Source organism: Hyla sarda, chromosome 11 (genome assembly GCF_029499605.1).
Source record: "Hyla sarda isolate aHylSar1 chromosome 11, aHylSar1.hap1, whole genome shotgun sequence".
In the NCBI taxonomy this organism is placed as follows: Eukaryota; Metazoa; Chordata; class Amphibia; order Anura; family Hylidae; genus Hyla; species Hyla sarda.
The window spans coordinates 43,756,742-43,781,211 of NC_079199.1; the positions used below are offsets into that span (position 1 = coordinate 43,756,742).

At 40.8% G+C, this 24,470-nt stretch overlaps 1 protein-coding gene across 4 annotated transcripts in view; it reads left to right on the forward strand.

The window, feature by feature from the left end:
* SYT16 (synaptotagmin 16) overlaps positions 1-24,470 on the forward strand; it is a 128,839-nt gene that overhangs the window by 72,757 nt on the left and 31,612 nt on the right. For 2 of the 4 annotated variants that reach the window (XM_056545511.1, XM_056545512.1), the window contains exons 2-4: positions 642-821; positions 9,802-10,368; positions 22,124-22,336. In XM_056545511.1, the coding sequence (XP_056401486.1) occupies positions 9,864-10,368; positions 22,124-22,336 (718 nt within the window). In that variant the 5' untranslated portion in view covers positions 642-821; positions 9,802-9,863. The remainder of the gene's footprint in view (positions 1-641; positions 822-9,801; positions 10,369-22,123; positions 22,337-24,470) is intronic. The other 2 variants (XM_056545514.1, XM_056545513.1) reach the window with 2 other exon arrangements.

Consider the following 24,470-nt stretch of genomic DNA (forward strand, 5'->3'; position numbering starts at 1 on the left):
CACCACCCACTTCTTTCTTTTTGCATAAACAGCACCACTCTTGTCCACGTTGGAGGACACTGATGACATCCATACTTTTCCTTGGTCCTGCTCTCCCGTTATCTTCTTCTGTTCCTTCCATTCGGGTGGAGCTTTCTGACATCCCCTTTGCTGTTTCCCCAAGCCTGCTTGCATTGGGGCCCAGTAGAGAAACCGCAGTGGTGACATCAGGAAGTTCCGCCCGTGCCCCAAGCCTGCCGCCGAACAGAAGATACGAAGAAAGATAGCGGGATAACGGGACCACATATTGGGGACAGGTAAGTTTGGTTATCATCAGTGTTACCTGCATTATCTGCCTGTACCAACAGGTAATTGCAGTGACACTGATGACAATTTTCCTTTAATGAAGCTGAGTTGCAATACCAGACACAGCTTGTGGACAGAAAAATCCTAATTCTGGACAACCCATTAAAAGAGCCAAACCAGAGGCCATAAGCCAGACCATTTTTTTTCTTTTGGTGAAGGCTGTCTGGACATGATAGGAGTTTTAGACTTGTAGGTTTGCAATAGCCCACAGTGCAGAGGGGCTTGTTGTACATACCCCTTTAGGACTTCAGGATTCGAAATCTCCATCAATAAATTGTGTGTTGTTTTTTTTCTAGTCACTCCGGAGGCCATTGGTTTTCTGTCTGCTGTGGGTGTATTTATTGTTCTCCTGGCCATTCTTTTCCTCCTTATAAATAAGAAGTTGTGCTTTGAAAAAATTGGGGACTTCCCATGTTTAGACAAACGCGGGAAGAGAAAACGACCAAAAGAAAAATCTGGAGTTCTAAAAGGCCTTGGTAAGTTTTACATTGTTGAGACTCAACCTTTTTGTTAGGTTCTTATGCTTTTTCAATGTTCTGATATATTTTCATAAAAGCAAAAGAATATTCCTGCCTACTATGGTAGTGTTACATTATGTGTTACAGTTATCTCCTAACACGTGCCTTGTCTTCTATCCAGTCCATTGATGTTCTGTATATATTGCTGCATGCTTTCTGATACATGTGATTGAATCTGTATAATGCTGGCTTACTCTTCTTCAACTTGATCTGCTATTTTCACATTCTGCACCATTTATAGTGTATGTGTTATGGGATTGGAAAGAGCAAAGTGTATAACAGTCAGTAAAACCATTCTCTGCCTTTCACCATAGAACCGTTTTATGACCATTCCAATTATACAATTCCCAGCTATAGAAGCAAAATTCTACAAAAAAGTAAAAGCTCTTGTTTAACCAGTAAAGTGCCCCCAATAAATTCACAAATCTCATTGTGTTATGTGACTCTTCCCTTTTCCTTTTTGTCGGTATGGGATTAAGGAAAGGTCTCGCCAACCCACTTTGTGTAGCTTTTGTTTTGGAATAGACTGTTAGCTTCTTAGTAGTGAAAAATTTGCTGTACCATCTAAAAGGGCACTTACATTGCAGACCAAATGGGATTCATTCTCAGGTTCTATAAAAAGGACCTGTGGCCAACCCCAAAAATGAGATTGCAATATCATTAAAAAGCTATGACATGACACATCTTTTTAAAGTTTCTGGATACGTCCTTCTGTTCCTGAGATATGAGGGTTCATAGTTTGTCTGACAATTTAGGGAATCAGTCAGATGGGTGGGAACTTACTTTTAATAGGTGTGAATATCTGGTAATGGGCAGAATAATACAGTCGGGGGAGGGGGGGGGGGTGTATTAGGCATACATGCCCCTCAATGTAAAACATTCACCATTCCCCCCTTAACCTAATAGTCATTACTATTATTAAAATTAAGTTCCCACCTATCTGTTTCTGTCATGACCGACTGGAGGACAGGGAGAGTGAGCCCTAATTGACCTTAAAAAGACTCTCCCTGCCTACTTGCCCATCCATCCTAAATGATGGATCGACAACTGGGTGCCGTTCCCTTCATGCGCTAAAGTGGAGTGGTGTAAAAACACATAATATACATAGTCTGTCACAGGCCAGAAACGGGAAAACTACTAGAAAACCAGATATACCAAACAGGATACAAATACTAACAGGGCAGAATATTAACAGGCAAACTGATAAGGAAACATAAGAGACTGTTAACATTGGGAAACAGAACAAATAAACTGGACACCCCACTCCACAAAAGGAGTTACCATATAGTCCACCCATATAATAAAGCCAAATAGGCTACTGGCCAGCATACACACTCCACCGTGTGGACAATAGGCTGACCCAGTAGGAAACAGAAATATAATACATGAAACACTAGACTAGAACCAGATGAGTCTGAATAGACTGAAGACTCACAGACCGAGCAGAACGAACAAACATAATCCTAAAACCGACTAATGTAACACAGACTAAAAGACAAGGAGCATGCTATATAACCATGGCTAAAAACCGAGATAAATACAAGGTAAATGCTCAAACAGACATAGTGTCATTAAACTAAATAATCAGCACTGAATGCAGGAGAAGTCTGGCTTAAAATGGACACACCCAATTTTTCATTCGTTCAGAGCATTAACCATTCCCTACCTAGGAAGAATAGAAAACTGCTCTTAACATCCTAGTTTGTGAATACACACCTAAACAGAAAGAAAAAAACAAAAAACGAACGGACATTACAGTTTCCCTGAATTGTCAGACTTATTATAAACCCTCATATCTTGGAAATGGAAGGACGTATCAAGAAACCATAAAAGGTGTGTGATCAGGGCATCCTAAGCTACTTAAAGGGGTACTCCGGTGAAAACCTTTTTTCTTTTAAATCAACGGGTGGCAGAAAGTTAAACATATTTGTAAATCACTTCTATTAAAAAATCTTAATCCTTCCAGTACTTATTAGCTGCTGAATGCTACAGAGGAAATTCCTTTCTTTTTGGAACACTGATGACATCATGAGCACAGTGCTCTCTGCTGACATCTCTGTCCATTTTAGCAACCATGCATAGAAGATGTATGCTAAGGCAGCATGGTGGCTCAGTGGTTAGCACTGCTACCTTGCAGTGCTGGGGACTTGGGTTCAAATCTCACTAAGGACATCAATAAATAAAGCGCTATTATTATTATAATAACATCAGCAGAGAGAACTGTGCTCGTGATGTCATCAGAGAGCATTCCAAAAAGAAAAGAATTTCCTCTGTAGTATTCAGCAACTAATAAGTACAGGAAGGATTAAGATTTTTTAATAGAAGTAATTTACAAATATGTTTAACTTTCTGCCACCAGTTGATTTAAAAGAAAAAAGGTTTTCACCGGAGTACCCCTTTAATGACTGTGTATCAATTTTGGGAGGTTGTCAACAAGCCCTCTCTAAAATAAGAGGAGCCAAATTGGGCTCCATAGCTGCTTCAAGGGCTTCACTTATATTATGTATTCCCCTGGTTATGAATGAGAAAAAAAAAAAAAAAAAAAAAAAAAAATATATATATATATATATATATATATATATATATATATATGTGTATATATATATATATATATATATATATATATATATATATTAATATATATTATCTTTTTCATATTTTTTGCACCTGGAGAAAAATTAAGTTGATAACTTTGGAAAAATGGACAATGAGAGATCCTGATGACTATAGAGAATGCAACTCCTGGACCCAGTTTAGGCTACATTCCCATCCTGTATTTGCCACAATTTTTTGAATCAGTTTTTTTTTTTGTGGAAAACATATGCTTCAAAAACGGACACAACTGTATGCAATCGTGTGCTCATACAGTTTGCATTGACTACAATGTTATAAAAACTGTATACTTTTTTATTTTATTAAGGTCACAAAACCCTTTGTAAACAAAAGAAACAGGACAGAACAGGATACAAAACCGTGGTAGACTACAGTTTTGTGCACAGGAAAAAAAATGCCGAAAAAATGATAGGTAGAAAAACTTACAGAACCTGATGCATCTTTTTGTGTAAGCTTTTATGCGGGTGGTCAATGTATAAGGCAAGCAATACGGTTGTATACTGTTTTCAAATACAAAAACTGATTCAAAACAGTATGGCAAAGTTGTGATGTGAATGCACCCTAATTATAGAGGGTGACACCTCTGTTTAATATTTCCAAAAGGACTTTCCACTCCGGTGGAAAACTATTTTTTCACATCAACTGGTGCCAGAAAATTAACAGATTTGTAAATTACTTCTTTTAAAAAATCTTAATCCTTCCAGTACTTATCAGCTGTTGTATGCTACTGAGGAAGTTTAGTTGTTCTTTTCTTGCTGACAACAGTGCTCTCTGCTGACACCTCTGTCCATGTCAGGAACTGTCCAGAGAGGTTTACTATAGCGATTTGCTCCGACTCTGGACAGTTCCTGATACAGACAGAGATGTCAGCAGAGAGCACTGGGGTCAGACTGAAAAGAACAACCCAACTTCCTCTGGAGCATACAGCAGCTGATAAGTACTGGAAGGATTAAGATTTTTTTAATAGAATAATTTACAAATCTGTTTAACTTTCTGGACCCAGTTGAAGTACCCCTTTAAGCTAAGGATTTTAGACTAACTCTTTAAAGGCCGCTGTATACTTATTAGACAAAATTCACCTAGTCCTGTCTGTTTTTTCAGGACCTGCCAACTATCTAATGTGCGTGGAGGCCTTTCAACTTTCCCATGACCGATGATATTAGGGTAGAGCAGAATTGGGCATGCACGGACCAGCACTCCAACCCAAGTGCTTGCCTATAACTCACAAAGGAGACATGAGATTGAGGAATTCACAGCTACTTTCCATTACAATTTCAAATCCTGATCCTTTTGTTGTCCTAAAACATAAGATGCCATCAGCTGAGTCTTCTCTGCTGAAATCATTGTTGAGTGACTTTACATTTAGCTAACTAAATCAACTTATATAAAACTTTACTTCAAGACATACATTACATAAAGGGGCTGTCCAGCATTAAAGGGGTATTCCGGCTTTATGCATCTTATCCCCTATCAAAAGAATAGGGGATAAAATGTATAAAGCCGGAATACCCCTTTAAAAACATTAAAACAGAAAGCAGACAGCGCTCCATAGTGTGATACCGTTTGTTTCACAGAAAAGGTCATACAGGTGGATATTGCGCTTACCGCAAAGGGTTACACTCCACCAAGTGCAACAATAGATCAGGATGTAAGATATAATTGAGGTGTCGGCAGCCACTCCACATCTCATCAAATGCAGTAAATGAACAATAAAATCTCCCAGGTATAGACAGGATACATGGACGCTCAACCACCAGGTAACAGGATAAAAACGTTTATTCACCCATAATGCAACGCGTTTCACAGCACAGCTGCTTCAACAGCTGAAGCAGCTGTGCTGTGAAATGCGTTGCATTATGGGTGAATAAACGTTTTTATCCTGTTACCTGGTGGTTGAGCGCCCGTGTATCCTGTCTATACCTGGGAGATTTTATTGTTCATTTCCTTTAAAAACATGGCTGCTTTATTCTAAAACTGCGTAACACATTTCCATAGCTTGCATAGCCAGGGGCGCCATCATGAGATGTCCACCTCCTCTTATAGACTCCCAAGGATCTTCCGGTATCCTGAGGTTCCCCGAGGGTCTTCTCTAACTTTATCAACATCTTTTGCAACTTAGTCTCACTGTAGTGAATAGAATTGCTATTTATTTATGTTGCCTTTATAATGGCAACATATTCTACAGGCTCACAATCGTTTTTCCTCATCTCAGATGGGGCCAGTTTCATAGAAAACCACTTAACCTATCAGTAGTATGTATCAGTATATCAGTATACTTTTGGAACATAAAAATTAAATGGAGGAAACCCATGCAAGAAAACTAAGAACATGAAAACTCCATGCAGACATTGCCGAGTCCCAGCTCTGTAACTCAAAAGTTCTAACCATTGAGCTACTATGCTGCAGTACAGCGTGCAGCCTGTGGACAGGAGTGGTGTGGTTTTAGAAAGAAATTAGCCAAGTTTGTCTTATCCTCGGCAATCCCTTTAAAGGGGTACTCCACTGGCCAACGTTCGAAACTAAATGTTCCATACACTGTTTTTGTGCTGGAGGGGTCAGCCACGCCCCTTGCGACATCACGGTCATGCCCCCTCAATGCAAGTCTAATACCGTCTCATTGACTTGCATTGAGGGGGCGTGACCATGACATCAAGAGGGGCGTGGCTGACCCCCGCAGCGCTAAAACAGTGTTCGGAACATTTAGTTCTGAATGCTGGCCAGTAGAGTACCCCTTTAAGCAACAGTAAGAAGATTCTCCTTTGAGTCGGCTTTGAGTCCTATAGATATTCTTGTTCATTTCGCTTCACCTAATAAAGGCTTTTCAACTCTTATTTCGATATCTTTGTCACTATCTTGTTTTCTCTGCATGATTTTTTTGTACATGTGTCAAATCTAACAACCGACTCTTTTAAAGAGAATTTCTTTTCTATCCATCTGCTTTGTGTCATTGAAATGTAATTGTTACTAACACCCGTGTCACCTGTACTAAGTTTCCTTTCCAAGCGTTGGGACTCTTCATGTCTATATTGTCTTCCTGTCGTGGTGTCTGAGCATTTAATTCTAACCTACATCCGTCAAGAGGCAGTGAGTCTATTGTTTCTTATTTTTTTTGGTTGCTTGATAACGTACTGGACAAAGCTCAGGTTCTCATTCCTGTCCAAGCACAAACAGTTGCTTTACTGTACCTCATTTTCCCATATTCCATTAAGGTAAATTTATCCATCTATCACTACTGGGGCTTGGACCTTAAATTTTTTTTTAAAAATCAGTGTTTTCCTAAGCAAGAATTGGTAGTATACATATAGAACACACCCAAAGCACTTATACTGTATTAGGTGAAAAAATCATGGAAATAATTGTAAGGAAAATAATATTCAACTCTGCTCTAAAAAGAAGAAAATTATTTTATATTAGCCAAACCAGAGTCTCCTCCAAAAGGGAGATTTTGAAATATATAAAAAGAAAACGGGAGCAAATATGCACCCTAAGTGCTCTTTGCAGATGACAGGTTTTGGGTGCCGTTTAAGATACTAGTTGCACTAACCGGGTGGTGTTACACTACGTGCGTAACATCAACATTGGAATGTAGTATAAGGATAATATCCCACATCTGATCTTAGGGTACCGATGGCGGCCAATGTTTGACTGTGTTCTGGGATGGGACATGGGAAGGCTGCCCATCTCCGGTCAAAATTTTTGGGTTATAATTTTGACTTAATTTCTATGATTTCTATGGCAACATAATTGTTTACTGTTACACTGCTTTCCTAGAAAGGGGATGATTCTCATTTAAGACCCCAGTCAGTGTATGGAGACTTATGTTCAGGCAATGCTCAATGGGAAAAAGTTTACAAATTAGTCGTGGCTTTTTCTTTTGGAGAAGCAGCAGAACAACTAAAACAAAAGTGGATACTAACCAGGGACCAACCAGCAGTTTTCCAAATCACAAGGATCGGTCACAGACTGATGATGTTTAAGTGGTTTTATTATAATAGTCAACTGGTAGACGATGGCCCTGATTTACTATTGTAAACCCAACATTTTTTGTCCGGTTGTGCGCCAGAATTGAAAAAAACCCGATTAACTCTCCATTTTACAGAAATGGCCGCCGGGGAAAAGTGGGCATGGTCACCATAAAGGGGCGTGTCCCCGACATTTTGACAGAAACCCAACTTATTTACTAAGGTTTCCACAGAAAAAGTAGTGGATTTGAGCTGAGGAAAACCCGACAGATCAGAACGTGTAAGAAAAAGCAAAATGTAGGGAAAGTGCAAAATGTAGGGAAACCTTTGTAAATACCGTGGTAAAAAATTGTAGGAAATTAAAACCCACAAAAGAAAACTACACAACACTCTTAGTAAATCAGGCCCACATATTTTGCATTGCATGTCTTTTCTACATCTGGTCACACTTCATGGAAGTACAGCTGTTCTCCATATAATTAGGACATATCCTCACATAGTCTAATGTCAACACTAATTGGTCAATATCAGACTGGGTGTGGACACGCCTCACTAAAGTAACACCCACTTGTCAATGTATTCAAACATTTCAAGAGAACAAGATAAATGTAGCTTTCTAAGATTAAAGGGGTACTCCGGTGAAAAACTTTTTTTTTATTTTTTAAATCAACTGATGGCAGAAAGTTAAACAGATTTGTAAATTACTTCTATTAAAAAATATGACCCCTTCCTGTACTTATTAGCTGCTAAATACTACAGTGGAAATTATTTTCCGTTTGAAACACAGAGCTGTCTGCTGAGTCACGAGCACAGTGCTCTCTGCTGACATCTCTGTCCATTTTAGGAACTGCCAGAGTAAAAGGAAATCCCCATAGCAAACATATGCTGTTCTGGGTAGTTCCTAAAATGGACAGAGATGTCAGCAGAGAGCACTGTGCTCGTGATGTCAGCAGACAGCTCTGTGTTTCAAAAAGAAAAGAATTTCCGCTGTAGTATTCAGCAGCTAGGTAAGTACAGGAAGGATTAAGATTTTTTTAATAGAAGTAATTTACAAATCTGTTTAACTTTCTGGCACCAGTTGATTAAAAAAAAAAAGTACCCCTTTAAGTCTTGATGTGGTGGACCACCGGGTGAAATCACGGGACCACGGGTGTAGCAGTGTGAGTGGTGGGATCAGATGGTGTTAACCCCGGGGGGCTTACTGGTATTAACCCCTAGTGTTCGTGACGCCAGTGTGGTTTTCGGGTTCCAGAAGACCACAAGCCCAGATTCTCTGCTATCCATATTGCTAGAAGTGAAATGAGAGTCCACAACCAGTTATGGTCAAACGGAGGCTTTACTGAGTAGAAGACAGGTGTAATTATCTTCACAGCTAAGGCCAGAATTCCCAGAGAGTTGGTCAGGACCCAGAGGACCTCACAGCTTGCTGGACCAATATACTTATAACTTATACTTATACGTAGTTGACTTGAAATTTGACTTCACTTGACTATGTGCAGGACTTGACTACTTGTAGTTACAACAGACATTGACGTGAGACTTACTGGAATGACTGTAGCTTTTGGGGTCTTCCAGATGCTGATCACTTGCACTGAGACATCTGTACTGGCTGGTTCTCAGTAAAGGAAGAGAGAGAGAGTATTGTAATGGCCACCTCTTTATATAGTGGGGGGCTGGACTAAAGCCCATTGGTCAAGCTGCGGGTCATAGGTTAAGCTGGTGCTCTCTGGGAGAACATGTGACAACAAATCATGTGACTACATAAAATAACATGTGACAAACTTACACAGGTCCTTGAGACCTCCCACAGGTCCTCTATACTACCTATACATAGGGACCCTGTCTAGTGACAAACACACCTTTATAAAACCAACAGGGGGAGACCTTGCAGGGGAGCCCCCAGGTCACTGAGGGACTCAACCTGACAGGGCCTAAGGGTAGTACATGACCATGTCCCGTACTGGGACATCACAATAATATTTTATAGGAAATAAAGTATTTACTATAACAGACAATTCATAAAGGCTTTCAGATAATGACACATAAGACACACTATGATTCAGAGGATTACTAGTTAAGTAGCTGAAATTTTTTTTTTTGTGAAAGAAGTAAATCCACTAGATTAAAACTTGTCTCTAAACATATCTGGATACATGTTGGCTAATCTACACAACACAAATATAGTAAAATATTAGGGCAAAATGATGTAATAAAATGTGTATTATACATACAAAGTGCAATGTGCAGTATAGTCTCGTTGTATAGAATAACAAGATGTGATCCAGTATGTGATACATACTTATATAATATGTACTCGTCCTTAGACAGAAAGCACCTTAATGTCAATAATGCTTATTCTGTAGCTCACGGACATAAAATTGTGGAGGACGAGCAAATTTGAATATTCAACAAACAAATTCTGGTCATGGTTTTAGACATGGCTGGGCAGAATTTCTTCCAGCCGGTTTCTTCTTGGATATCTCGCATGTGTGAAGCAGTTAATCTTACTGGAGGCCCCGTATCCGACCCAGCCACAAATTTAACAAAAGCAGACTCAACCGTCATCACTGACCAAACTTCAGAACTGGATGAATATGATGCCAGCCTTGATGACTTTCCCGAAGAAGAAGAATTTGCTTATGATAACCCACCACAAGTTCATACCTCAGATGCTGAGTCCTGGACAAGTGAAGAAGAGGAAACCAATAACCTGGAAGAACAGCGTCAAGGCACTCCAGAATTAGTTGAAGGCTCTGAAGACCCACAAAGCTATGCAACGTCCAGGTCAACCCCTATAATCCAAGAGGACAGCCTTGTGCTAGAAACACTCTCAACAATCCCAGAAGATGAAGAATATGTAAATAATGAAATAGAAACACTTTTGAGGGATGTTGAAACACCAACTTTTAGCACTTTAGGAACAATTAATGGTAAGAAATTCTTCAGGTAAGATCTTCGTCATTCTTCTTCTACCCAACGTCTTCTTTAACACCCTCTTTGTCTCCCCTGGAGTTTATTAAATTGATGTTCTAGTCGATACAGTTACATAACTAAAAGTAATTTTGTCCAAATAATTATCTCTAAAATGTTTATCTGCTGCAGATTCAAAGCACATAATAAAGCTTTGGAGTAAAGTCCATAATTGCCATAAAATAGATATGCTATTTTTGCACATAGCTTTAACTCCTAATAATAATCTCCCTGGGACGCCAAGCATTTTGAACAACTAGCTTGTTAAAATAAACAAATATTTCCCAACAAGGGTTTCCTGGTTTCCGTATTTCCTTGTTACTTTCACAAATGGGAAAGATAAATACATTTTTCTCTAGGTCAGACTATAGCACTGGACAAGAATTATCGAATGTTCTGCCCCATACATCAAGCTTCTTGAAGAAGGAATGATAAGAATAGGACTCCTGCATAATTGATGCAATTTTTTTACGTATTCCCCCATGGCAATAGGGCTTAGAACTACTGGAAAAGTCAGTGATATCATAAATAGAAGGCATTTCAGTTGACTTCCAATGTTAATTTTCTAAAAGAATTATATTGGGTAGAAATAAAAAAATACATAATAAATTTAAAGGCCTTGTCCAGGACTACAGTACTGATAGTCTATGCTCAGGATTGGCCATCATTAGCTCATTGGTGGGAATCCATGTCTCGGCACCCATCTGCCCTTAATTGTCTCCCAAGCACAGTTCTACTTTTGGTCATGGCTGTGCCAGGTGTTGCAGCGCAATCCCATTGACTTGAATGGGGATGGGCTGCAGTGAGCTGAAAGAGATATGCCTAGTGAATAATAAAGGCAATGTTACATTTCAGTGGAGCTGTGACCTCTTTAGTCACCTGATCTATAAGGTTTTCAAGATGTTGTAGTCACACATAACCCATTTGTGTATGTTTGCATTAGTTGGATTTGCTGCAGATGATTATGATACAAATCTGCCCCATAATTTATATGAAAATCCTCCATTAAATCTACAACAAATTGTTCCGAGTTTAGTGCAATTTTTTTTAGTGGATGTTTCTCTATGGAAAACAGTCACAGTGGTCTGACTACCCACAATTGTGAGAACTTAGTCCTCAGGCGCCTGTCAGAAAGGAGTGGTGGTTGGGCAAGAGATAGCTGAGCTCTGTAGTTGGATCTATGACTGGTTTCCATAGATAATGAAGGGAGTGGCAGAAAGAAATTTGTAAGTTGGTCTTCCCTCGATCAGACACTTATCCTTGATAAGTTGTTATGGTGGGACAACCTCTTTAATAATAATTTCAGAGGGTGTAAAAAATTATACATTTTTTTAATGCATCTTCAAGACAACCTGTTTCTGTATGCTTTGTTAGGGCATCCGGAGGTCATACCAGGTGGGGGCCTTTTGGAGGACAGCTCTAGCGGATGCAGCCTATCCATTTATTTTATGGTCAGCTATTTACTTGAATAAAGGGTATATAATGCTACATTTATGCTAAGATAAACTACTGATTGTCAAGTTGGCTTCTATTAGGGAACTTCAAATTTCACAAGATCCCAGTGAAATGGGATCACTCTACCCTCTTGTTTACCCCACCTCAAACATAACTTTTATTAAAAATTATTTAAGAAAAACTTGCACACATACTCTTAAAAAATACCTAGTGTATATTACCAGAGTATAAATATTAATGTGTGCCACAGGGATGGATAGTGTATACCCCAAATGTGCTAATAACTTTACATGGTAATGCACAACCCTATCGGCCTCATGTTTTAGCAAATTGGTAGCTGCAGTCCACCAGCTTGCTTAAGGTACACTGGCGACACTAGACTTTAAAATATTAACACACCCAGCCCCCCTGATATGTTTCGCTCAGCCGAGTGTCTTTAAAAGTCTGGGCTAATGGCAGATCGTTCTGTGCATGAGGAGAGCTGGGTGTCGGGCAGGAGATCGTGACAGGGGTCCCAGTGGTCGGACCCCCGTGATTATACACTTATCCCTTATCCTTTGAATAGGGGATACATTTTCCTACACCACAGTACTCCTTTTATTAGACATCCCCTTTAAGAGCCTTTTAATAAAAATAAGTTAAACTGTAGCTCTCCAGCAGTGCACTACAGCTCTCATCATGCCCCAACAGCATCATGGGGAGAGGACATTGTAGCTTCCCAACCTTGAAGTTTTTACTGGAGCGTCCCTATGAAAAACGATTTCCTATTAATGCCGATTCCTTCTCATTCAGTAAGATTGGTTAATAGTTACCTACATTATCTGCCGCTGTTGCTACATGAAGCAGCATAATTGGCTTTTATCTAACTAGAACCCTATGTATATTCTCCTTGTTACATTGGAGGCAATGTTTTGTCTTCCAGAATAATCACATTTCCTGCAGATTAATAGACTGCTATGTCCACAGACCTTTTATACACACTGGCCCATTTTCTATTATTTACAATGAAAGATACGTCGCCACAAATGGAAAGTTATGTTGAATGCTTTTTGTTGCCATGGAGACAATTCAGGACACTTACTGCAGATATGGTTGCCCGTGGCATGTAACAGAGAAAATAGATAGACTTCACTTAGCGAGCGCTGATGGCACGGTACGGCTGGAACTCTCAGAAGCCGCCTTTTCAGTCCATTATATATTTACTTATTGATCTGAATAGAAATTCTTTTTTTTTGTTTTTACGGCAGATACTTAATTGCTTTAGACTTAAAGCAATAAACTTGAATATAGTATATAGTATAAACTCTTTATATAGGCCAGGTTCACATGTGTCCAGAGATCTTGCATGGTTGCCCTCCAGAAAAAAGAAAAAATGTTGCATGCATGATGATCCAACACAACCACGTCGGAGGGCAACTAAGACGGGTCATCTATAGGTCCGATGCCATGCCCCATTTCAGCCTATAGCATCCATCTTGGTGCATTGGTGTTTCCATCCAGAGTGGATATAAGTAAACCTTATCTCAAGAAGGGTTTGTCCATGACTTTTTACTTTCAATACAGATCATTGAGCACTGAGGCACTTACATTGTTCTTTAAGGCACAGTGCCATACCTACCTATATGGCTCAGCCCTGTTTACATGAATGGGCTATGCTGTAGTACCAGGCACAGCCACACTTGTATGCATAGTGCTGTGCCAGGATAGGCCTAATGATTGGTGAGGGTCCTGAAGGTTAGACCCCCATGATAATACATTGATTACCCAACCAGTGTGCATCCACCTGTTGCAAACCTGCAATTCCCTACATGCCCGTACAGCCAAAGGCTGTCTGTGCATGGCGGGAGTTGTAGTTTTGCATCAGCTGGAGGCACACTCGTTGGAAAACACTGGGCTAGGTAATTAATGTAATATCAACCTTTAGGACCCTCACTGATTACTTGACCTATTCAGGCACAGCACCAAGTGTGGCTATGCCTGGTACTGCAGTATAGCCCATTGAGGTCCTAGACAACCCCCTATAGAAAAGAAGTTGAGAAGACTGGTGTGAACTGGCGGAATGATTGCAAATTTATGCAATATCCTAAATAAATGACCTATTTTAATTCCTAATTGACTTAATTATTATTATTTTAATTTTTTTATATTTTATTGTTTTTTCATGGTGGTTACAGAATGCAAATCTTGTTTAGTCTTATCCTGTAGTCATACTTCCTTCCATCTGTTCTATAGTAATGTACATATGACTCTGGGCATATGACTGTGGGATCAGAATACACAGGGTTTGGAGCTATATACACCAAGGTGCAAAATATTTTTAAGGAATATTTGTAAAGTTGTGTTATTTTATTTGTATTAATTTTAGATGTATTGGATCACTCCAAAATAATTGCTTAGGTAGACATGGGTGTAATACTTCAATTGTAATACATTTCTGCAATAATGTACATTATCACTAGTGTCCATTAATTGTGGTATTGTGTAAAGTTAATGGGAAGAATTTGAAATTTGATGTATATGGGATTAGACATTTGGTTTTTATTAGATATAAGGTTTTTTTCTCACAATTTTAGCTGCATCTAGAGGAGAAGAATATCCTTAAAGGGGTATTCCAGGCTAAAACTTTTTTTTATATATCAACTGGCTCCGGAAAGTTAAACAGATTTGTAAATTACTTCTATTAAAAAATCTTAATCCTTCCAATAGTTATTAGCTTCTGAAGTTTTCTGTTTAACTGCTCAATGATGATGTCACGTCACGGGAGCTGTGCATGATGGGAGAATATCCCAATAGGAGCTGGTCAGCTCCCGGGACGTGAGCCATCAGAAAGCAGTTAGACTGAAAACAGCAACTCAACTTCAGAAGCTAATAACTATTGGAAGGATTAAGATTTTTTAATAGAAGTAATTTACAAATCTGTTTAACTTTCCGGAGCCAGTTGATAAATATAAAAAAGTTTTTGCCTGGAATACCCCTTTAAGGTATTGTGGGTAAACATTGAGGCCCGTTTCACACTGCGACGTATAAAGTTTTACGCATGCTTTTTTGTCCATAGTATGAAAGAAATGGGCGCATTTTTTTAATTGACCTGTTTTTCTTCGATTATGGCCAAAAAAGCCTACGCAAAACTAAATATGTTGTAAAGGTTTACACAGTGTGAAGATCAATAAATGGTAAATTGCTGCATTTCTGTTGTATAACCTGTATGCATGATTAAGATCCATCCGATTATGATGTTCTTATGTCTCGCTATTATCTTTTGATTCTCGGTTTACACGGTGAGGCAATAACTTTGTGTGGGAGGACATTATCCTAACCTTGATTTTTAGCTGCCTACACATCATCATTTCCATGACTATTTCTCCATTTATCTAGTAGTGGTAGAACAAGCTTCTAAGGCTGCATTCACACCACGTTTTGTCATTTTGTCAAACGGTGACTCCGGTCGGCTCATTAAGTAAATGGAGTCACAGGGTGATCCGGCTGGGGTACGGGAGCACCCGGTTTGCTCCTTCCCCCGTCGGATCCAGCACCCGTATGTACAAAACGTGGTGTGAATGCCGCCTAAGTGGGGGAGAGTTATTAAAACCTGTCCAGAGGAAAAGTTGCCCAGTTGCCCATAGCAACCAATCAGATCGTTTCTTTCATTTTGCAGAGGCCTTTTTAAAGGAGATATTCAGTGGTGAAAAAATGATCCCTATCCTAAGGATAGGGGATAAGTTTCAGATCGCGGGGAGTCCGACCGCTGGGCCCCCCCCCCCCGTGATCTCCTGTACAGGGCCCCGACAGCCCATGGGAAGGGGGTGTGTTGACCACTACACGAAGCGGCGGCTGACACACCCCCTCATTACAACTCTACGGCAGAGCCGGAGCGCTGCCTTCGGCAATCTCCGGCTCTGCCATAGAGTTGTATTGAGGGGGCGTGTCGGCCGCCACTTTGTGCCGTGGTCAACACACGCTATCTGGCCAGCGAGCCGGGGCCCCGTACAGGAGATTGCAGGGGGGGGGGGGGGATGGGGAGGAGATCACGATCTGGAACTTATCCCCTATCCTTAGGATAGTGGATCATTTTTTCACCACTGGACTACCCCTTTAAAAATGAAAGAAGCAAGCTGATTGGTTGCTATGGGCAACTGGGCAACTTTTCCTTTGTACAGGATTTGATAAATCTCCCCCACATTGGTTGCTATGGGTAACTGGGAAACGTTTCCTTTGCACAGGATTTGATAAATCTCCCCCACAGGGGGAGATTTATCAATTCCTGTGCAAAAGAAAAGTTGCCTAGTTACCCATAGCAACCAATCAGCACGCTTCTTTCATTTTTAACAAGACCTCTGCAAAATGAAAGCAGCAATCTGATTGGTTGCTATGGGCAACTGGGCAACTTTTCCTCTGTGTGCTCAGTCTTTTGTATACTTACTTATGTGAATGGTGGGAGCACCACTGTGCGGGGAAAATCTTTAGGCTATATGCATATGTTTTCTGGGACGTATTGAAAGGGGTTACCCAGGAACAGAAAAAAAGAGCTAATTTCTTTTTTTTTTAAACAGCGCCACACCTGTCCACAGGTTCTGTGTAGTATTGCAGGTCAGTTACAATGAAGTAAATAGAGGCAAGTTGTAATACCACACACAACCTGAGGACAGGTGTGATATTGTTTTTGAAAGAAATTTGTTCTGTTTTTCTATTCCTGAATAACTATAAGGGTGCAATCCCACCTGCGTATTTTATTTCCCATTGAAGTCAATGGGTTAGAAAATATGCAGCAGCAAATATGCAGCAAAATACGCCAGGTGGGAACGTACCCTAAATGTCAATTTTTTTACCTTTTTTGGAACAATTTTGAGCCAAGTATACATACTCTTTTGGTCTTTTTTATGTCCCAAAAACTTAGGAGGAACATGGGCTCAGGGAACATCAACCTTCAATATGTGCATAGTGGGACCCCCATTATCATTACAGGGGTTATCAAACTTTATACACTGTGGTATTACTAGTGGTAAATGGGAAACCTAATTTTATCTCTTTTTATAAGCCATAACATGATCCCTTGGACTAGCATCAAACTACAACCACTTAGCCACAACCACCATTCTGGTATTTAATAATTGACTTTCTGCAGAAGGGCACCCTGCCATATGATGGACGCAATTGTGCCAAGATAGAGATGCATCCTCTATATCTGTTATATAGCCTTGTTCATTGCTCCTGGCCCTGGATATTAACAATATGGCAACAAACCACTGTACCAGGGCATTAAAATACAGGGCTGTGGCCAAAGACATATATATATATATATATATATATATATATATATATATATATATATATACATTTCTACAAACTCCTGATATGTCAGAGGAATGTTGGAAGTTTTGATCTCTGGTAAACAGATTATGATACCCTCACCGATCACTAGGCAAAATGGCATAACCACCATGCCCAGCTTTCCTTAGAATGTACAAGAGGTGTATGGTTTCCTATCAGGTCTACGCTCAACTTTCTGAGGACAGTTAAACAGAAGTGAAGGTGCACAGTGCTCAGTATTTTTACTTCTATTGATAGGTCGGGGTCTCAGACTCGACTGATAAAAAATTCTTACATGTCAGGAGTTTATAAAAATGCAGAGCTGCAATTCAATATCTGTAAAACAGGGCTACCTACCTACCATGTGCCAGTTATAATACTGTTGTACGCCTATATTGCAGAGAAACCATTAGAAATATCTTCCTTCCAAGACAGCAGGGCTCAGATACAGCTTTTACAGTTTTAAGAAATTTAACTGGATTACTATCCTGGGTCAATTAAAGGGGTACATTTTGTTCTGAACGCTTGGAGTGGGCAGCGGGGGTCGTGCCGTCACGACCACGCCCCTCGTGCTATCACACCACTCCCCCTCAATGCAAGTCTATGGGAGGGGGCGTGGCAGTCACCAATCCCCCTCCCATAGACTTGCATTGAGGGGGCGTGGTATGGCGGCACAAGTGGGCGTGTCATGATTTCACGACCCCCGCCGCCGGCACTCAGCGTTTTAAATGAACGCTGGGTGCTGCACAGAGGCTGCGGGGGTCCCAGCTGTAGGACCCCCACTATCAGACATCTTATCCCCTATCCTAGGGGATAAGATATCTGGGGGCGGAGTACCCCTTTAAAGCCTCTGGATGGCCCCAACCCTATTTCGTTAGTGGAGTGCACCTCCTGGTCACACCATCCGTCACTTGCACATAGAAATGAAAGGTGGAGGAAAACAGCGCTCATCCCTTATGTCATTGTATGGATGAGTGTTGTAAGGTCTCAGTTTTAATCTTGCTTTGGTCCATTCTATTATGCACCCCCATACTTTTCAAGATTAGCCTTGCTTCTTTGGAAATGGAACTTGTTGACGAACAAACATTGACTTTTTAATATGCATTCGGTGCTTTATAGACTAGAATTTCCTGTGGGCAGCAGAGGTTCGCTGTATGTCTCTAATGTAATGGCTCCCCGCTATGCATGCACACGTCCCGTATAACCTCTTCACATCATTCCTTGTTCTTCAGTCCCAGTATGAGTCTGATTTGATGACCAGATAATAAGTGCATCATATTCAGGAGTAATCAAGAGCTAAATCCTTTCTACTCCCATTGTTGGCTTTTATGAAGATGTTTTTCCTAAGTTCTTTGCAGCGGTACTGTAGAACAATGTATGGTATATATTGGCCTTTTATCCAGTGCAGTCTTTTCTGAAGTGCCCCTATTTTTCCCATTCAAGGACATAAAATGGCCCTTCTGGCTCCGGTGCTGTGCATACCTTTCCTTTATTGACATAAGAGGCTTGAATGTTCTCCAAAGTCTATTAATGTTTGTGATGGGAGAAGGGGCAGAGATATTGATTCAGCCTTTGATTTCTGATGGATTTTCTTGCTGAAGAACTTTGGTTTGCGCTTTTTGGCTTCTTGTATTTGAGATCAATATTCCCGAGGTCCCTAAATGCTAAAAATTAGAGGCATTTAGTGCCTCATGCCCCAATGAGGTACTAGTTCTTATAGAATACATGGGATGATGCACCTGAGACACTATTGTATAGGATAATTTAAAGGGGTACTTCGCTGCCCCAGCATTCGGAACATATTGTTCTGAACACTTGGAGCGGGCAGCGGGGGTCGTGACGTCACTGCCATGCCACCTCGTGACATCACGTCCCCTTAATGCAAGTCTATGGGAGGTGGCGTGGCAGCCGTCCCGCATCCAGTGTTTTAAACAAACGTCGGGCACTGCACAGAGATCACGGCGGTCCCAGCTGCGGGACGCCACCGATCTGACATCTTATACCCTATTATTTGGATAGGGAATAAGATGTCTAGGGGCAAAGTACCCCTTTAAATCCTCTGTCATCTGGTTTTAAATCTTCAAAACTACTGAGTACTGTATAGAGCACAGGGAGGGCAGTGAAAACATTAAAAACAGCTTATTTTGATGTCCTGGCTATTGCAGATGCCCAGGATGTAAATCCTTAAGCTTAGATATCTGTGCACGTTGACTTTCCTGGCCCATCCTCTCTCCACTCTGAGTGACAGCTCTAGTGGTCTTCTGATTGGACACTAGAGTCGCCACTCAGAGATGAGCGTAGGGTCCAGGAACTTAGGCTAGGCTCACATCTCCATCATAGGCTTAATTCAAGGTCTCTATCGCAGAATTCATTCAAATAGCAGGACAAGAAAACAAAGTCATCATGAAAACAGTGTTTAAAATCCAGTGAAAAGACAGACACCAGTTGGAAACCCAATCAACTACTCAAAAAAAAAAAAAAGGATACAGCAAGAAAAGGATTTGTTGAAATGCCTTTTTTCCTCTCTATAAAGTCAATGGTAAATAGATTATGCTGTATGGCGTAGAGCAGAATCCATTTATAGCAACCGTTTATACTTTTTTAAAATCCTTTTCAACAGTATAAAACTTGTACATTAAATGCAGTGTAAACCTAAACTAATACTGATAAAGGAAGGGAGACACAGGACCGCCATCTTCTGGTTCTATACTTGGAAAATTCCAGATTATTATGGTGTCCATTAAGGGCTTAATTACCCAACTCTCAGTTGTAGGATTGAAGGACCTGCTGTTCTTAGCTTTTAGAGATTTTGTACTAATGTTAACTTTCCAATCCATTTACATGCAAAGTTGAATTCAGACGATTACATTTTTCCTGTTAAGAAAGAGCAATGCAATATGGAGTCATACATGATCATTACAGCTAAAGCTGTCTATACACATGACACCTGACAGCCATCTCTTGTGATCCTCCATACACATTGGCTTTGCGAGAGAAGGGGATAAGGAGCTGCCAGACTCTTCTGGTGACTGGTTATCTACCAGAAAACAAAAGGATCAGGCAATTGAGATTCAATATTCCCAATTCTTCTCTCCCCGACATCAGTTGTTAAGGGAGAGCTTAGAAGACTCTGAAATCAGCAGGTTCGGCAACCACATGTCTAATGTGTACAGGGGCCTTAAAGGAAAACGGTCATCTTGTTCACTCACACAAAACCAAATACACCGGGTAATAGTGTGGGTGAATAGGAGACCGATGTGGGTCTCTGACTAATATACATACCTTCAGTCCAGCGCCCGGTCCCTCTGAAGATCGGCTTCTATCTGTGCTGAATTGCGCACTGGAGGCAGGCCCGCCGAGGGAATTTGAATATTTATGGCTGCTGGTCACGTGAGCACTTGTGCCTACTGAGTGTTAATGTGACCAGTGGCCATGAATATTCAAATCCAGCTGGTGGGCCTGCCTCCAGTGTGCAATTAAGCGAAGAAAGGATCTTCAGAGGGACTGGGCACCAGACTGAAGGCATGTATATTAGTCAGAGACCCCGCATTGGTCTCCTGTTTACCCACACCCAGTGGTTAACCCAGTGTATTGGGCTTAGTGTGGGTGAACAGGATCACACCGGTACTCCGGTGGAAAACTTTTTTTTCTTTGTTTTTTTTAAATCAACTGATGCCAGAAAGTTAAAGGTGTATACTAAAGAGAAATCCAAAAAAGAAATGCATTTCCTCTGATGTCATGACCACAGTGCTCTCTGCTGACCTCTGCTGTCCATTTCAGGAACTGTCCAGAGCTGGAGAAAATCCCCATAGCAAACATATGCTGCTCTGGACAGTTCCTAAAATGGACAACAGAGGTCAGCAGAGAGCACTGTGGTCATGACATCAGAGGAAATGCATTTCTTTTTTGGATTTCTCTTTAGTATACAGCCCCTAAAAAGTACTGGAAGGATTAAGATTTTTTAATAGAAGTGATTTACAAATCTGTTTGACTTTCTGGCACCAGTTGATTTAAAAAAAAAAAAAAAAAAAAAAAGTTTTCCACGGTAGTACCCCTTTAAACAGATTTGTAAATTACTTCTATTAAAAAATCATAATCCTTCCAGTACTTATTAGCAGCTATATACTACAGAGGAAATTCTTTTCTTTTTGGATTTCTTTTCTGTCACGACTACAGTGCTCTCTGCTGACACCTCTGTCCCTATCAGGAAGAGCAGAGCAGGAGAAAATCCCCATAGCAAACAAATGTTGCTATGGACAGTTCCTAAAATGGACAAAGGTGTCAGCAGAGAGCACTGTGGTCGTGACAGAAAATAGATCCCAAAAGAAAAGAATTTCCTCTGTAGTATACAGCCGCTAATAAGTACTGGAAATATTAGGAATTTTTTATAGATGTAATTTACAAATCTGTTTAACTTTCTGGCACCAGTTGATTTAAAAATAAAAGTTTTCCACCAGAGTACCCCTTTAAGTTATATTACCAGCTCTGAATTTCAGATATAGTTGACTTATTCCTGGTGTCAGCCTGCCTTTGTTCTAGTTATGGGTTGAATGTGGAGTAATTTTTTTTAGAACTGTATAAAACTGGAATAAATTGTATGTTCATCATCATCATAGTATAACAGTGGTCTGCAACCAGCGGCTCTAGGTAAGCATCAAAACAAATCCCAAAAGTCTCAGGATGTCTTGACATTAGTGTTATATTGCAACAACTGAAGAGCCACAGATTGACGACCACTGGTTTGCACCATATATTTGCTTGCCCAGGATGGTCATACAAGGATCTAAGGCAGGTTCCTGCCATCGGTGGAGACCAAGTTGTGAGTTTTCATGTAGTGACCAAGTATGATGGGTACAGTGTCTTATAGCAGCTTGAAATCGGTGGGATGCCGGCCTCATACTGGTTTTAGTGGGATAAATGGAAAGTCTAGAACCTGTATTTTATCTTTCCTAGTGAACAGTTATGGGGAAGATGACGAACTTACTACATCTTCAGACAGTGATGAAGAAGTGTTTAAGCAGTTTCAGATATCAGTGTCGCGTTCTCAGAGCTTTCGCTCCATGGTGTCTGAAAAGGCAACACAGGCCGGCTCTGAGGGCAAGCCAAAGTTCAGCCGCTTGTTATCAAACCACGAGGAGCTGAGCACAGAGGCCTCTGAATGTGAAGGTATTGCCGGAAAGTAACATTCATGTTCTGAATCTGCAGCATTTTGACAATTTTTAGAGCATGAGAAAAAACACATTATTTTTCTTAACATTTTAACCTATTTTTTCTTTGACACCATTGGCCTACCTATAATTTATCCATTTTTGTTTCAATGAGCTTACCTTTACCCCTATGGATGTTTCTCACACTTGTGATTTCTGTTTTTACATGTCATATAATTTATTTGAGCAATGCCGATGTGGTTTATGTTTCTTTTTTGCATTTTATGCTTTTGCATATGTTGTGGGAAAGTGTAGTGGTGCATGTACTGCATAGAGTCACACTATTTTTTTCTTTTTCAATGTAATAATATATTTCCTCATACAGTATATACACTGCTCAAAAAAACACATCCTAGATCTGAATGAATGAACTAATCGTATGAAATACTTTCGTCTTTACATAGTTTAATGATCAAAAATGATCAATGGAAATCAAATCCACCCATGGAGGTCTGGATATGGAGTCACACTCAAAATCAAAGTGTAAAACCACATTAAAGGTTGATCCAACTTTGATGTAATGTCCTTAAAACAAGTCAAAATGAGGCTCAATAGTGTGTGTGGCCTCCACGTGCCCATATGGCCTCCCTACGATGATTGGGAATTATACTGATGAGGTTAGGATGGTCTCCTAAGGGATGTCCTCCCAGACCTGGACTAAAGCATCCGCCAACTCTTGGACAGTCTGTGGTGCAACGTGGCGTTGGTGGATGGAGCAAGACATGATGTCCCAGATGTGCTCAATGGGATTTATGTCTGGGGAATGGGTGGGCCAGTCCATAGCATCAATACCTTCCTCTTGCAGGAACTTCTGACACACTCCAGCCACATGAGGTCTAGCATTGTCTTGCATTCGGAGGAACCCAGGGCCAACCGCACCAGCATATGGTCTTACAAGGGGTCTGAGGATCTCATCTTGGTAGGTAATGGTAGTGTGCCTACCTCTGGCAAGCACATGGAGGGCTGTGCAGCCCCCCAAAGAAATGCCACCCCACACCATTACTGACCCACCACCAAACCGGTCATGCTGGAGGATGTTGCAGGCAGCAGAATGTTCTCCACGGCGTCTCCAGACTCTGTCACGTCTGTCACATATGCTCAGTGTGAACCTGCTTTGATCTGTGAAGAGCACAGGGCGCCAGTGGTGAATTTGCCAATCTTCATGTTCTCTGGCAAATGCCAAATAACCTGCACAGTGTTGAGCTGTAAGAACAACCCCCACCTGTGGACGTCGGGCCCTCATACCACCCTCATGGAGTCTGTTTCTGACCGTTTGAGTGGACACATGCACATTTCTGGCCTGCTGGAGGTCATTTTGCAGGGCTCTGGCAGTGCTTCTCCTTGCACAAAAGCGGAGGTAGCGGTCCTGCTGCTGGGTTGTTGCCCTCCTACGGCCTCCCCCATATCTCCTGATGTACTGGCCTGTCTCATGGTAGTGCCTCCATGCTCTGGACACTATGCTGACAGACACAGCAAACCTTCTTGCCACAGCTCACATTGATGTGCCATCCTGGGTGAGCTGCACTACCTGAACCACTTGTGTGGGTTTTAGACTCCGTCTCATGCTACCACTAGAGTAAAAGCACCGCCAGCATTCAAAAGTGACCAAAACATCAGCCAGGAAGCATAGGAACTGAGAAGTGGTCTGTGGTCACCACCTGCAGAACCACTCCTTTATTGGGAGTGTCTCTTGCTAATTGCCTATAATTTCACCTGTTGTCTGTTCCATTTGCACAACAGCATGTGAAATTGATTGTCAATCAGTGTTGCTTCCTGAGTGGACAGTGGGATTTCACAGAAGTGTGATTGAATTGGAGTTACAATTGTGTTGTTTAAGTGTTCCCTTAATTTTTTTGAGCAGTGTAGATAATATATGTACAAAAATTGACTAAAAAAGGGAACCTTTTGAGTATCAAAAAAATGTATATGTATCCCAAAAATATACATCATAGTCGCGATCAGTCTTTAGCCACATATTCAATGTCACCACCTCACAATAGGGATCTGTTGCTGTAGAGCAACTACCAATTCCCTCCTACACCTTGCTGTTGCGCATATGGGATATTGTAACATTGATAAGGTATTGTAGCTTA